This window comes from Falco rusticolus, chromosome 7 (assembly GCF_015220075.1).
Source record: "Falco rusticolus isolate bFalRus1 chromosome 7, bFalRus1.pri, whole genome shotgun sequence".
In the NCBI taxonomy this organism is placed as follows: domain Eukaryota; kingdom Metazoa; phylum Chordata; class Aves; order Falconiformes; family Falconidae; genus Falco; species Falco rusticolus.
Window position 1 is genome coordinate 55976962 of NC_051193.1, and position 16697 is coordinate 55993658.

At 38.7% G+C, this 16697-nt stretch overlaps 1 protein-coding gene across 6 annotated transcripts in view; it reads left to right on the forward strand.

The window, feature by feature from the left end:
- Positions 1-16697, forward strand: part of MEIS2 (Meis homeobox 2) — a 175004-nt gene that overhangs the window by 8079 nt on the left and 150228 nt on the right. For all 6 annotated transcript variants that reach the window (XM_037395025.1, XM_037395027.1, XM_037395023.1 and 3 more), the window contains one exon: positions 8483-8597. In XM_037395025.1, the coding sequence (XP_037250922.1) occupies positions 8483-8597 (115 nt within the window). The remainder of the gene's footprint in view (positions 1-8482; positions 8598-16697) is intronic.

Consider the following 16697-nt stretch of genomic DNA (forward strand, 5'->3'; position numbering starts at 1 on the left):
GAGTGTGTTTCAAGTGGAAGTGTAGAAATGGAGCATGCTTATGTTTATATTGAAGAGATTAGATAAACTAGCCTGTTTAGGGTTCTGGCAGATGGCGAATGCTCAAGCCAATTTGCAGTGCTCCATTATAATATTTAAATTCACACACAATGATAGGACAGGGGTAGAGGGGGTTAGCATTTTGATAATTTGATAACTATTATCTTCCATAAGAAGAATCTCCTCTTGCTTTTGTGGCCCAAAAAATGAACTCAAATAAATATGACAACCCATTTATCTTGCACCCATTAGGGTTTACCACTTCATTGGGTATTATAATTTAAAGCCTTTTATTTCCTGGAGATTTGAGCTATAACATTTTTACTTTAGCCCCCTGCTATTTGTTTTGAAAGGAAGCAATAATTTGTGCAACCAGAACACCAACTGGGAAATGAAGAGTTGTATCACATAGTTACATTTTATTCATGCGTTTTGGGAAATGTGTCTCCTTATTGGATTTTTTTTTATATATTAGCTTGTTTTCCCAACAAAACTTTAACACTTTTTTGTAGCTTAGTCGAATTACTCTGTGTGTACACGTTTATATTTGCACTGTACAAGGTTCCAGCAGGAAGAAATCCTCTTCTATTCATAAAGAAGAAAAAGCTTTAAAAAATGGCTAATATAAACATGCGAGACTATAAAAAAATGAGCTATCATTTGGTAGCATCTACCTGAAAACGTAGCAGTTCAAGCATGCAAATTTGTCCAATTTGACTCTCCAGGTTTATTTTTTCATTTGCTTTGATATGCATATTTAATATATAGCCTCAGGCTAGATCTCATTTGGTGAAAGTTGGTGCAGGGGTGATGATGAGCCACTTCAGAAGGACAGAGACAGCATGTTGTTTCCTCTGTTTTATGTATTGGCCCACTATTCTGATCCACGGGTCTTCCCCTCATGGTTTTATTTGCACATGAAATACTAGGAGCATTTCAACTGATTGGCTATGAATAATGATAGCCAAAAAGAAGTGCAGGATAATTTGTTGTGTGCCAAGGTTTCTCTTGTGGAGGTGACAGTTTGTGACAGCTGTTTGACACCCCAAAAATCCATACACCTCTATTCTTATTAGGTGGTATAAAACTACACTGTGTGTGTTTAATGTGAGTGCGAGGGGTGGTTAGCGGTGACAGTGGCAGTGCTGAACTAGGAACTAAGGCAGCTCGCAGCTTGATTCCTTTGCTAGACCCAAAAACAGGCATAAGGGAAAGTAACAGAAGGGATTGTAGGTTTGGCTAATTTACCATAAGACTTTAAATGGGGTGCTCAGATAGTGCATCCTTCCCTTTCCAAAATCTACTGCTCTCCTATTTATATACCTTAACTGGAAACCAAAACCAAAATCAACAAAGGAATGAACTCTTCAGAGATATACCTGTGCTGGAAAAAGGAGACAGCTGTAAGTGGTTGTGCTCTATGCGTTTGGTAATAAATGTGTTTATCGAATTTTATTTTAGTGTGCTATTAACTGTTATGTAATACAGTAAGTGTAAAGGGTCCAGGGACTTGGTACATCAAATAGTGCAGCGCTGGCCACAAGAAGCTGAAACTTTTGTTATTACTCTACTGTGTTTAGTAAATATAACAGCCCATAATTAGTGTTTGAATTTTTAACACCCTCATATTTTTTTATTGCTCTAAGGTATTAGCTGTAGATGGAAAGAAGGTAATTACGGCTATGCCCTGGCTGAACCAGATCAGTTGGGGGTGGGGGGCGAAGAAAGGAGGAAAGAAACCTTTCCAGCTGCAGTTCAAATTGAGTTTCCCAGCACAGACAATTTATTATTGTTCAATATAAACATTGTGGAACATTGTGGGCCCTATCCTGCATTCTGTGTTCAGTCGAAAATATCTATGGAGATTGCCAACAAATCCTTCTCCCTCCCCCCTTCAAGCTATTCAAATCTGGAAAACCTACTGCTTGTAAAATTTGGAGATTTTTAAACTTTTTCAAGCATATGATAAAATTTTTGCACTTTAATTACATTTCTTACGTACCTGGCTTCACCTGGTGCCACACAATTTTTCCTTTAGCACAAACCTACTTTGAAGCCTAGTAATTCTCCCATAGAAATTTATGGCTGTCCTTCCACTGGCTGTCACGGGAGCAGGATCAAGGCCTCAGTCTTTTTGATACTTGTTTATATGTTCTAGTCAATTTGCAGCTCAGAGGTAATAATATACAGATCATCATTTATAAAATACAATTAAAAATGGATGGAAAGATACATACATCTCTTTTTTATAAAAGAACTGTTGACAGATTAGAAATCCGATGCCTCAGCTGTAGAAGAGAAATATTAGTCTGAGTATTAAACCTTTCAGCTCTCCAGTGAGAGGATACTTTCATTCTGTACTTTTGGACATCCAGACATTTTACATTTCTTTAATATTTCTGCTTGAAGAATGGTCTGTGAAAATTCTTGTCATCTTGCAGATGAGAAAGAAATAAAAATAGGGTAATACAGATCTGTTCCAGTTATATAATTAAATCTTTAGGTAAGATTTCACCAAGTAATGAGGAAGTAATTGGGGCCTGATGCTGCGGTCTCCAGGTACACCACACTTTGACAGACTTCAGTGGGAGTTTTGAGTATGCCAGAAATGCAGGATCAGACCCCAGAGGTGCCCTGCCTGTTTGTAGTGTGTCAGAAGGGGAAATAAGTAGCTAACTGCAACAATAATAAGGCAACTTTTTCTCTTTAATTACCAAATTTCTTGGTATGTGGCTGACGACTTAGGCCCTGTGTTTTCTGAAGGGGCAAGGAGCATCAGGAACTTTTCGAGACTGTAGAGCACATTGTGTATTTTCTCTTTTTGGTGGGTAAGGTACTCTGCTGTCTAAGGTAATCTACAGCTCAAATCTGAGTGTTTGAATTTTAAACTGGGCTCTCTCAAACTGAACCAATAATGTATTTTGCTACCTATTTGACACCGGTGTTCCCTCTTTAGTTTGAGTTGTCTATCAGTCTAGCTGAAGTGTAGCCACACAGAATGACATAGAAGGACAATTAAAAAAAACAACAACCCCTTGATTTTTCAGGTTTTAGTTCCTTGCTGACAGGTGGATAACATGTCTGATTTCAATCTTAATTGGAAAATACAAAGCACGCAGCTTTTCAGAACGTTGCCACGTTCTAGAAGCATCAAAAATCCCAACTGATTCTTTCCTCAAATCCAAAATCAAGGGACAAGAATTAAAGTTGTACATACATATATACATACTCACTCAAATATCTGGAATGCCACAATGCCTGTGTTTTGTTTAAATTGTGTAATTCTGATACAAAAAAGTTATCGTACTAAATATGCATCTGTAAGAAAATAAACCTTAGCAATATCAGGAGAGGTCTTTTTTAGAAAACACACATATGTCAAATTGGAGTTTTTCATGGCTCATTTACTCATTGAATGTTTCTTTACACAGTAAGTTTATTATTACTGCACTCCACAACAGTCTCTAAGATACCATCCTGAACCTTATACGTACAAAACTTAGACAGACACAGATGCACACACAGAAACACATGTGCATGTATGTGCATAGGTTTCTATGTCTGGCATCTTTTTATATATGGTGGTACCTAGACACAGATTTCTGTGTATCAATCACATCAGTCGTTCCACTGTTTTCACAGGTGTTACTTGTAAGAACAAGGTGAGCAGGGTTTGGCTTATGTTTGGGAGGGGGTGGGGGGTGGGAAATGCCATCTGTATCAGTAGTTCAGTTTAGTTTTGTGTTTGCAAAATTAATTTACCAGAGCAACCTCCAGACCTTTGAGTCCAATCATCTTCACAGAGAATGAGCTCTATAGCCATTGTAGTTTCTTTTATGGAAGTAAGTTGTGTTTTATTTGATCCTGCAAGATCAATGATTTTGTCCATTTCCATGTGGTAGAGGTAAGGGCCTGATCCTGTCACAGTTCTATACTTAAAACTTCAGTTAATGTCTGTGAGCCAAATCCTGCTCAGCTTGCTCACATGGGTATCAGCTGGCCTGATTGATTTTACTTCCCAGTTATAAATAAGAAGCAAATTCCTTATGGTTAATTGAGTCTTTAATATCACCATAAAAAGCAGTGTGAGATCAGAATCAGCCCTAGCGGGACTATATACACTCACAAAAAATTAGCCAGACTGCCCAGTGAAAATTCTAGGCATACAAAGTAAGAACTGCAATTTAACAGAAGGTTATCCTATATCAAATTTATCTGTTACAACATCTCTGTTCAAGAAATCCTTGTTAAAACAGTTAAAGACTCTTACAGTTTCCACCAGATTTGCAGCATCAAGAAAAGAGTCACGCATCAGATTTGCTTTGTATACCAGGAGACTCTTGTCCTTTCTGTTGCTCTTTGCTAGATTTAGCAAAATTCAATGGTGGTGCTAAATCAATTTTTTTTTAACTTTCAAGGGAAAAAACACTGGCAAAATTGTGTTTTCTAGGGAAGGCTGTGTGTGTAAATGAGAAACAGTGGATAGCAGCAGAGTGATCTCCTGTGGCCCTGCTAGTACAAGCTTTCCCCATATTGTCTCCTGCTTTTATATTAATTACAACTTGCATTATCAGCTGCGAGTCTGTAGCCCAGCAAATAGAAAATACTGCCCCTGGAGACCTAGCTTCTTGTATCTATTTTCCATCTCCTTCTATTGTGCTCTACTCAGTATTCACTGCTTTTCTCCTGGTAACACTGCTCTTTAACACAATTAGGTAAGAGCAAGAGCAGCACCATATTTGACTCCCAATTATTAAAACTACTGGGGATACATGTGTGCTGTTTACCTTCTATGATATCTGGCATTAGTTTAGGTCATATGTGTGTGAAAATTTTATAGTATGCACATGTACACACACCAGGCAATTGCATTTTTGGCAGACATCATCCACACTCTTCAACGTGTTTCTGCAAAGTGTATTGCTAAACTTGCAAGGAGATATGAGAAGCCATGCTAACAGTTTGTGTATTTTATCTAAAGCTATCTGGTTTTCTGCTTGTTTTGTTTCTTTTTGTTTTTTTACAGAGTGACAGCCTAACAAAAATATCACTGAAATTAATAGAAAAATTACAATTAATGTTAGCAGGCTTTAGACCAGGTATCTGGTCTCTTCAGGTATCTAAACTACACCGATAAAGTGTTTCCAGTGAAGTACACTTAAGGTGTGTCATTTGGTCCTGTTTTTTTTGTGAAGACATACATAAAGTAACTACTTATGATTAGGCATTTGGCCAAGAAGTTTTTCTTGAGGGATGCAAAGTTGGAAACAGACTAGGGGAGAAAAAGAGAAGTTCACTGACACGTACAATGATCTTAGTCCAAAGCAAAAGAATGCTGCCTTTTTATGAGGCTGTAAACTCCACCCTTAAGAGTTATTTGTCATTTTTTATAATATTAAAGCCTAGCTGTTTCCCTCCCTTTCAAATTCTTCCAACATTCTACTGTCGCATCTTGTAAATATCCCATCTTACTATTTCTGTCCTTCAACAAAATTCTGTCGAATTGCTTCCTCAAGAAAACTGTGTCACAAGAAATACATTGAATTCCCAATCAATACAGTCTATTTTTTTAAAACGGGATCTACAAACCGGGGTCAAGACCAACTCAGCCTGATAGAGACAGAAAATGTTTTCAGCTGTGGGATGTCTTATTCAGTGATCCTTTCCAAATCATTATGGTTTTGAAACAGGCCGGTCTAGCTTTTGAAATACTGTATGATAGGTTTTGGATGACATTTGCCTTAAAACATAGCTGAGGTGTTACCAGTTAATTATTGTAATTTTCCTATGTGTGATAAGAAGATCCAACAGCAGCCAGCTTGAGAGCCTGCAGTGCATAAAATTAACATAACTCACTGTGTTCCCTGAAAAGTTTAGCCTAGGTGAACATGTTGCAATTATTACATCTTCTAAAAGAAGGTTCCAGCCTGATGTTGTTGGAGGGCTAAACTCATGCTATGCTATTGTTTCTTTCCTTTTTCATGTATTTCTTCTAGCTCTTTATCTGATTACCATCCGGCAAACAGCTGACGCTAAGAGGCTGCAGAGGGCTGAAGAGCTCCTGTCTGCTGTTTGCCTTCAGCTTGAAGCTATTTGAGTGGCTTCCTAACTCAGAGATAAAAAGAGCAGCTCATAGGCACAACTATGTTTTAATCCAGGCTGTAAAGAATCTTGCTCCGTTTTTGCATTTTATTTCCATCTGAACTTTTTGCTAACCTTATTTTCAACTTTTCTGTGTTTTTTTTTTTTTAAATAACATCTGGGCTGCTTGAACTTTCAAGGCTTCATATCTTTCTTTGTGTGCTTCTTTCCACCTGACTCTGTGAGATGATGGTAAAATATTTTTTTTGATGAAATTTTGGGGGTTTACAGTATTAATAGTGATTTCTAAGACTTAATTAATACAACAACCTCAGTGAATATAAAATACTACTGTTTGTTGAGGTTTTTTTCCTGTCGCAGTTCTGTGTGAGGAAAAGTAGATCAGTTTTCTAGGTTTTGGAAGGGGTGGTGGGTTTATGCTATAAGTGCTGTCACGCTGTCTGTTGCGCTGACAGGTTAGGCGAATTTCAGCTCCTGGCCCATCTTCTGATTTTACTCCCATCTTCCTGACATGGAACTGTGTATATAAGTACACATGTGTGTGTCTGTGTAAGGTGAAGGGGATTTGGATTCTTCTTACCCTTTGGTCACCTAGGGCTTTACTGGGAGCCTGTTGGAGTCATGGGGTCTTCCCTTTGTCTCTGCTGTGATCTGGGTTGGGCCCATTAGATTTATGTTGCTGGGTATTGTAGCAAGCCGTTATTTGGCAGTTCTATTTTGTATTGCTATAGAGCATGTGGTACTAATCAGTGCTAGGAGATTACTTTGAGATGTTTCAATATATATTTTGGGACCTGATTCCAATCACACTTACACTGAATTTTACAATGGGTAAATCAGTTGATTTTGTTGAACTTATTCCTACTACACATTGGGGTAGATGAGGTCAGAATCAGTCCTACTCAAATAATTTATCCAAACTTGTCACTTGCTGCTTTCAGGATCTCCTCGTGCTTTAATAGTCCAGTGTTATTTTGCAATGCAGATTTAAAACACAGTCAAACCTAAGAAGGAATAACTTTCTTTTTTTTAGAGGGCATTTTTTGTTTGTTTTGTTGTTGAATTATTATAACGCGCTTGATTTAAGTTGTCACATACAGGTGACAAGTAATGCAGGTCCAGCCCCTGGTCTGATCTGTTTCATGTGTTCTTGCTCTCCTTTTCTGCCAGAGGAAATTCCATCTCTTGCCTGCCTTCATGTGGTGCTGATAAAGCTCTTCCTGTACAGTAGAATTCCTGTTTTCCTTTAAGCAACAGCAGGGTATTGGGAATGATCAGGAAAGGGGAGGAGGATAGGAGGAGAATACACTCAGCAAAGTAGCACTGAACTGTAGCATTAAGTTTTCCTCACTTATCGTTTTAAATAGCAGCCTCTTGCTTCGGGAAAACCGATACTCAATAAATTAGAAAGTGTGCATGAATTGTGTGACTAAAGTACAGTAGTTGAAGTCTTATTTAGCCAAGTTTTGCAAACTTCATATGTCTGTCTTCCGTGTTCCCTTTTGTCATGTTTTATGCATAGTAATGTAGAAAGAATTACATAGAAAAAAACACTATACATGTTATTTTAGATAATCACCTGGTAGTTATTCTTGACAAAACCTGTAAGCGCACTGTTAGAGCAATACCTCGAGAAAATCTTCTGAAATGTGTCATATCAAGGTGGTGGTGGGGGGCGAGGAACCATCTTTCCTGGTATGTAGTGTCTTTCAAAGAAAGCTTGCTTTTCCCCTTGCAACTTTGCATTTGCTTCAAGTTTTTCCAGCATTCAAATGGGTGAGAGAAAGGGTAGGGTGTGAGGACATGCTCCTCTCCCATGTGTGTTCTCTTCTACTTCTCAAAACAGTTTCCCTCCTCTTCCTCTCCCCTGCCACCTCTAGTCAGTCTGGGAAAAAAAACACATGTCGGGAGATAGTTTGCATATCAGCTATTACGATCCTAATGCAAACACCTAGTGACATAAACTGTGCAGGTTGATGCTGTCCTTACGCCCCCCCTGTATAGCTCACTGAGAAACTTAAATTATTTTTTTTCCTCCCCTGAAGTATTATTCTGCAGTACTATTCAAACAATTAAATCCAGCCAACTCTCTGGAAAGTTTAAAAAGGGGAAAAAAAATCTGTCCTTTATTTTACCAAGTAAATCTTTGTACCTCCTCTGCTTGTCTTTGCTGATGAATTATTACACTGTGCAAACAGTATCGATGTTTGGCACATTTCAAAAATGCTAATGTGTATACTTTTCCCCCCCCTCCTCCCCTCTTCTCCCGGTTTTCTTTCTGTTCTTCATTTGCTATTGGAATGGGAACTGTGGAAAAAATTCCTTGGCACTCTGACACCAGAATCCTTCATCTTGGAGAGACCACGATGATGCAACTTCAACGCACTCGGCAGGCACACCGGGGCCCTCCAGTGGGGGCCATGCTTCCCAGAGCGGAGACAACAGCAGCGAGCAAGGTAAAAGGTCAAACTTTTTCCCTCCGCAAAGTAGGCATGACTAAAATAACTCCAGCTTTTTTTATTATATCAGTACATCTGCCTTAGAGTAAACATGGAGTGGCAGACTTGCAGTATAATCAGCTGTAACTTAGGGAGATGGTATTTCCTTTTTCTAACCCACTTAGCTGCATTTTATTATTATTTCAAAGTGAAATATCTAATCTTCAAACAAGCTTTGTAATAACAATTGATTAGTTCTGCCAATTCCTTTACAAATTTGGTTATCTACAGTTTATTTTTGTGTGGTGTAAGTAAATATAATGACAGGCATACTCTCCAGCTGTGATGCAGTTGTTTGAGCTGGATTATAGACAGAGAATTTAACCTGTAGTTATAGCTGGGGAAGAGAGTCCTTTCTGGAGTTACGAAGCTTCTAAATTATATGAAGTAGAAGAAAAAAAACAGAAAAATGTTTCTTGCAATGTTTGCTTGTACGGACTTGTTTCTGCTTCTGAAAATCTAAATTTGGGATGGTAAATAGAGATAGACGTACCTGAACTGCAAAACCTCTGCAAAACCTTTGCTGGATCTACACAGTGAAGCCTTCTCAAGGGTTCAGGAGGTTTGGTTATTATTTCAGGGTTTTTTTTGTTTTACTTCCTACTGCATTGCACCTTGTGTGTGGTCATCTGTATCCATGCTGAGTGAGTGTCAAAGGCTGTCATTCTGATATGATGGTGTTTTACACTTGCTCATTAGAAGTATAAGTGACTCCAGAAGGTATAAGAATCAAGCCTCCAGTGCTAAGAATTGGGTGAAGATGGTACTGTCATTCTTGAATTTTGACTCAGAATAAATTTAAGATGAAAGTTTAAGGTGGGCTTCCGTTCTCATTTTTCTTTGTAAACTGGGTAAGCCTCCGCTAGTGAGTGAGACCTTACCATTATCACGTCTTATGCTTCCTCCATCTCATGCGTCTGCAGCATTTTGCCACTGTTTCCCCTGCCTGGGGGTTACACAGAGCCAGCTGACAGGTCTGCCATCCAACTAGCCATGCGGGATTCCAGCACTGGAGAGGGGAGCAGCCTTTGGGGCTACAGCTGCCGTGACTAGCCTTGTGCTGCAGGCTGCTTGCCACCATGATATTTGCCACGCTTAGATGGTGGAGCAGAGACAGGAAATCATGTCTCTCACGTGGCCCACTGCTTGGCACGGAGCTAGATCCCCTCGTCTGTCTCACGATCTGGCGTCGTACCCATTGCAATTCTAGGAACTTGCAAAGTTTGTTTCTAGTAGAGTGGTTTGGGTTTGTCTCCTATTTGTATGAATTGTTTATACATTTGTAATCTTATTGCTGATAGAAAGCAGCCATGGCACAGGGTGTGATCCAACTCCAACATGAGTCACACGGGGTTTTTTTTCCTGTGTGGTTGGATTGGAGCTGTAGGAGGCCCAGCATGAACTATTACAGCTTCAGCAGCTAACGAAAGGGAGAGCTTGACTGCTACGCAGCAAATTGGTGTTATGTCTATTAGCTGGCCATGGACTTACTGATGATCAAATGTTTACATTGTGTATTGTGGCTAAGATGCTTGGCATAGCACATGATAACTTGTGTACTTAAAAATGATTCTTCTGAATCATCTGCCACAGTGTTTTCATTCCACCCCTAGGTAAGAAATTTCCTCACACCTGTATCTTCACTCTGTCCCAGCAGCCCCTTAGAAATTAAAATTGTTTCTTCACCAAGCCATGCTTGATATAAAGAAATCCCCTGTATCGACATCCAGGGATCTTCCATTTCACTAGTCTCCGATCCCTGGTCATGTGACTCAGGTTGCTCAAGAAATATTGCTAAGTATAAGAAAAAGTAGGTGATGATAACTATACCGACTTCCTGTTGGAGACTGAGGTTTCTGGTAATATATATGATTTAAACAAACCTGTTACGCTGATTTCTGCAGAAGGGGAATGACTGCTGAAGGACCAAATCAGCCACAAGTGCTGCCCCGTCGAGCAGGATGAAACATCGCTAGTGTGCTTCCCTTTGTGCTCAGCTGGGCCTTTCAAAGGGAAGCAGTTGTCCAGTGGCAAATCAGCATTCCACTCAGCTGCTGGCAGCTGAAAGATGTATGATCCTACAGCACCGGCAAAATTCCCATTGGAGACAGCTTTGGATTGCTCTCCCCCTCTCAACCCTGGGAAAGACTAAAGAGAGGGAGGCCTGTATTGAATTTTCCTTACCCTTCCTTGAGAGAGGCAGAGTTTACTTTATGACTTGTGAACTGGCAGTGAGTCAGTCCCAGGCAATGCCAAGATGGGTAGATGCCCTCTTGAGCTATTCTGGTCCAGTTACCTATTTGGGTCAACTTGGCTTCCCTGCAGTTTTGTCAAGACCTTTCACAAATGCTTCTTCAATTATTCCACCTGCCCCAAAGGTTTCCTTGGGAATGGGAGCTCATTAGAGAGTCTTGGGTGACTTTAGCAACTTATGGTGTTCTGCACTGATGCCTGGTGGCAGCAGAGATTGATTCAAACTACAGTCTGACTTTTCTGGCTCTTGGGAACACTGTTTCAAGGGGTCTCTGCTTTTGCCTTAAGTCTATGATATGCAGCTTGTGATTTTTTTTTAATTTTTTTTTTTTTTTTGCAGGGTGGGGGAGCGGGAGGCAGATGAAAAGGAATTGGGGGAGTGATAACCTTATTTTTGCAGACTTTCTCTGCATGAGATAGATGTATTTATTACGCAGTAGAATCCATCCATAATTCTTAAAGTCAGAACCAAACAAAGGTGTAGTTGTTTTCTCTGTTTATGGAGGACAGTCTGCACGACAGTGCATGACTGCCCTTTGGATGCCAAAGGGTTAAGTTAGTCAATCTGTAGTATTATTAGAAACATGCTGGCATTGAAAGAGTTAAAGAAAGGGCCTTCAGGCAGTAAATGTTGAAAGATTATCCTAATTTTATTAGTGGTGAGTGTCTATGTTGTTCTTAACATGTCACCTCACTTGTTCAACAGAAAACTAAGCTATGCAACATATCGATCATCTAGCAAACTAAAGTACTAGTGACCTGTAATCTTCCAAGCATTTATTGACTTTATCCCAGTTCAGATCCACAAATGCAGATCAATGCCATGTAATACTATTTCAGAATTTAGTAATTATATAGGTGGTCTGATCAACTTTCCCCCTGCCCTGGAAAGAGTTAAATATATCCAATAACAAAAATAAAACACACTAAACATCTTACAAAGGAGAAAAAGAAGAAGCTGATTTAATGGTCTAATGAGGCCATCTTCCAGAGACTTGTTTTGTGTAGGGCTTGCTTTGACCTTTCGCTTTGCTCAGGAGCCCAACGCTTCATTTTTCACATTCTTGCAATTACGTTAACGCTTCAAGCATTTCTGACTCCAAGTCAGCTAGCAACACCAGGCATAACTCAACACTGTGAGTTTTTCTCCTCTCTGTAGATTCATTAACAGGTCACCGGGGTCCCAACTGAAATTTAAAACTGACTGGTTCTGTTGGGTTAGCTGAGTTATAGCAAGGGAGATGGCAGGAAAGGGACTGAAAGAAGGGGAGGGGGGAGAGAAGACCCTGGAGTTTTTGCCAGGGAATATATGTGTAAAAACCCTAAGTGGAAGATTAAAAGGTGTGTGTAGCTTTATCATCCACCCTTTTATTTGGAGGGGAAAAAAACACCTCTGAAAGTCTTCTGGGGTATTGTATTATGTTTTCCTTATTCTTTGTGAAACAAAGTGAAAACGGCCACTGCCTTTACACACAAGGCTAAATGACATCTAGAATTCAGCATCAGTTTGTACCACAGTGATGGATATGGTGCTTCCAGACTTTAATTCCTATTTAATCTCTTTATGGGATATTTCAAATAATGAATATGGCAGATTATGCATGAAAAGTGGGAAATAAATCTTTTTAAGGTTTAAAAACATGTGGTCTACAGGAAAGCACCAGGGAATAGTTTCGGTTTCATATTTTATGATACCAGGATTGTATACCTGATTTGTCATATTCTTAGTTCAGTTGCTCAACAGGCCTGATCCAGCCAAGTCAGATGGAGGCTGTGTTTCTTCAGGACCTTTCAGGAAGTTCAGCATCTTCTTAGGATTAGGCCTGGGGTGATAAACTTGACCGTAAGTGAGAAGCCAGAGACAAGCAACTTCTAGGTTACACAGCAGGAAAAATACAAATGGGCATTACATCCACTTTGCTTTACCCATGTGAGTAGTTCATCGCTGTGTGGTTTTTTTGGTTTGGTGGTTTTTTATGATGGAGCTGCTTGTGCTGAATGAAGAAGATCTACCCCTTTATAAATAACATCTGAGGCTACTCTCTAGGGCAATATCTTAAAGTAGTTTTGAAACATTTTTGTGACAGCTTGATGTTTGTCCCACAAATTTGTCCTCGATAGCTTTCTGTGGCAAAGACTCATCATCTGGTTTGGAGCAAAGTCAACTAAGATATCAGCTGAAATTATGTGTTTGTTCCAGGTTACGTCTCTGGATTGATGCATGCTGGAAAAATTAGATAGTATATTTCTTATTCATTATATACCATCTTGTAATAATGATGGCATACAAATCAAATTTGTTTGCAAAACTAGCTGATAATGCCCAAAGGCCTGTCCTAGTTGTCAAAGCTCTACTGAAAATAGATAAAGCTTTGAACCAAACTCCAATAGTGAGAAAAAGGAGAGGGATATGTTGCTGTTAATACAAAAAATAACACATTAATGCAATGTCTTTGGAAGCTTAATATCCAAAAGATAATGCTACAACTTCTTTTCCTTAGTTCTGTATTTATAGGTAAGCCTGCTGAGGCTAGTATGCATATTCATCATAAGGATTCAGAATGCGTTTTTATTCCTTTGTATTTGTACCTATAAAGCTATAGGGTATGGTTTTATTGGAAGAGAGCTGTCTTTTGTAAGAGAGGAAATTCCTAATAGAAGGGCTCAAACATCCAGACTGTGAAAAATCAAACTTGCTAATAAATAATGCTTCACTGGAGATGCATTATTTCAGAAGGCACAGCTCTCATAAAGGTGAACTGTATGAAGTATGAAAAACTTAAAGAACAATGACTTTTTTCAGCTGAGGAAGATACAGGAAGAGAGTAGCCCTTATTAATTCATCTTTTCCTTTCAAGTTTGAGGGGCCCGTCCTTGTGTTGATATGTATGAGTAATTCCCATTAATGGTGATGGGAGTTACGCATGTGCACTGACAGAAGAATAGACCCCTTAGTGTTCAAAGCACATGAAATTTACATTTTTTCCATTGCTGTAATTGAGATGTTGACAAATTGGAGAATATTGATGAGCCTTTGTTTTAAGTATTTCTTGCCAAGTTTGCTTTATTTTTTCATGGTTTGAACAATAGTGTGGGTTCAGCAGCAATGAATAATAAGGGTAGAGTAAAGATAACTTTGTATTTCAATATTTTGATGTGCCAATATGAAATAAATTGTCTTAGGCAAATGGAATATGCTGTTTTAATCATTAGCTATGCATGAAAGAAAAATTGATGTTGACATCTTTGCTGTAAAATCGTTGTAATGGGGCCTTCCTTACAATTCATTTTTGTAAAATTCATTTTGTACATTTTGCAGCAATTGAACAATCCCTGCACTGTGAATAGGCAGAATTCCCAGAAATACTGAGACAGTTGGCCCAGTAACTGCTGAGCTCACACTGCACACCACATGCACATTAACCATAATGATGCCAGAACCAGCTTAGCTAAATATAGTCACATTTTAGAATCCTCCCGTCCTTTCTTTTCTCTCTGTCTCTTGCATGAACAAATACATCTCTTTTGCAGTTTTTGTTTGATTGCTGGAGTCAGTGAACAGTTATGTCCCTACCCACTATTCAATAAGTAGCATTAAAATTTCATACTGAATCTTCATTTCACTATACAGTTTTCTAATAATCAGGCTGGTGGCAACTGCAGAGTCCTCACATTTTATTAAATCAAAGTGTGTGTCTGCGTGTGTTAAAATATTATGCTTGTATTTTATGTTCTCACCTCATTCTTAGCTTTCAGTCCACATAGGTTTTTATATTTAGATATAGATAAAAATCTATATATGCATTAGAAAACACTTACTTCCATATTTGAAGTGTGTTGTGCTGGGGTTTCAAATGCTGCCTAGGAAAACTCTGTCAATGGAATGTTTTCATAGTGGCAGTAATCTCTTTAAAATAACCCTAAATACAATATGACAGATGCCATCTGGAATAATCTTTTGCTAGTTGCTTTCAACTTTTATTTTTTCCTACAGCTAAGTTCATCTAAAACTGGTCACTTACTGTTATGGTGAACATAGTGAACTCTTTCCTCCCTTTTGTAAGTGAACATTCAGAGAAAATAACTAAACCATTTTACTTAAGAGATTGTTACTGTTGAGAGGTTTGCCTCTGACTTCATGTTTCTGGGTGTTTTTAAATATATATATGCATGTATGTGTGTATATATATATTTGTTTATATATTTGTATGTTTGAATTTCAAATGAAAAAGGTAGGATTCCCCCTTAGGCCATTCTTTCCATCTCAGATCTTACTCAGCCTAACCCAATTTGCCTCCAAATGCGAGATTAACATCCCATTTTGCTAAATTATAATTGTATGTTTGTTACAATATTAATGGTTTCATAATGCAACAGATTCAAACATACAGTAGCGAGTGCTTAAACGTCTTCCTGTGTTGTTAGAGACTGACTAATTTCTTCCTATATATGCCAACTTATTTGAAAGATCTAGTGTTGGAATCTCTGGATTTTTTTTTTAACTTAGTCGTGTAAAGGGATGTCTCCTGATGCCTGTTAGAGTTTAATTTAGAGTAGTAATTAAACTTGAATACTGCCTCATAAACAAAAGATAAACAATAAACCAGCCACGTTCCCTGCTGTTTCATAGCTTTCTTTCCCAGATGTTTTAGCCTGATAATTTTTACATAGTGAACTACCTAGCATGGAGTGCTATGGACAGAGGTCAAAGCCTGGTTCTTTGTAATGGGTTTTACAAAACTTTTTGTTAATGAAATACTACAGAATTTTCCTTTGTGTAGCTGGTAAAATTGTCAGATACTGAAGGACACTCATTAATTGACTTTTTAATTCTCTCCCTCTTGTTTAACAAGACAGCACTAATTAAAAAAAAAAACAAACAACAAAAAACAACAAACCCACAAACTTTCTTTTAACTGCTGATGACCAAGGAAGGTCGCTATTTCTGAATGTTAGGGTTCTGGGGTGGTACATTAGAATCTTCTATGTCATCCTTAAAAAAATAAATAAAATAAATGCCCTTGCAGGAGCTGCTTTCTTCATGTTGATCTTAAGCAACTAAGGAAATGTTCACAGTGGAAGGCTTTTACTTTTCCAAACTGCTCCTGTGGCTGCTGGGGCTCGTGTGTCCATCTCTGGACCGCTCCTCTGTCAGCCATGATCTTTCTAATTGCCAGGTACTCGTAGGCCGTTCAGCTGCAGAAGCCATGTTATTTTCACTGGGTGGGGTAATTACTGAAAGCTGAGAATAGCTGCACTGAAGACACAGGGATACTTTCATGATCCCATTAGCATAAGAGAGGGTAAATTATTCATGCCAAGTGAGGATTCTATGGGGAAAAGTATAGTTAATGCACATAGTTTTTAAATGTATCCCTTTCTGCTCTGAGACTAAATTCTTGTTGGATTCAGTTCTCAGACATTTACGGGAAAGCTCTAGTGGCATGTTAGACGCAGTTCATCTCTCTCTGTTTGCAGCGCTCTCAATAGAGACCATCTGGCAAAGATCCAAAAGGTGATTAAACAAAATGATCAGCTCTTGTTGCTGTGTTACATGTCCAATACTCTGGATTAAAAAACATGAACCACAACAGTCAGCTAACATCATTTTTTTTTTTCCCCTTCCCTCTTTCCCCTTCCCCTGTAAGAATTCAGATGGTCTGCAAATGTCTATGCCATCTTTGTGTCCTTATGGCCCATAATCATGAACAGGTTGTGCAAATGGCTCTTTCTGTAACACGGTCTGTTCCAGCAGCATAGAAACATTTCATATTAATTGGGTCAGTCTAATGTTCATAATGACAT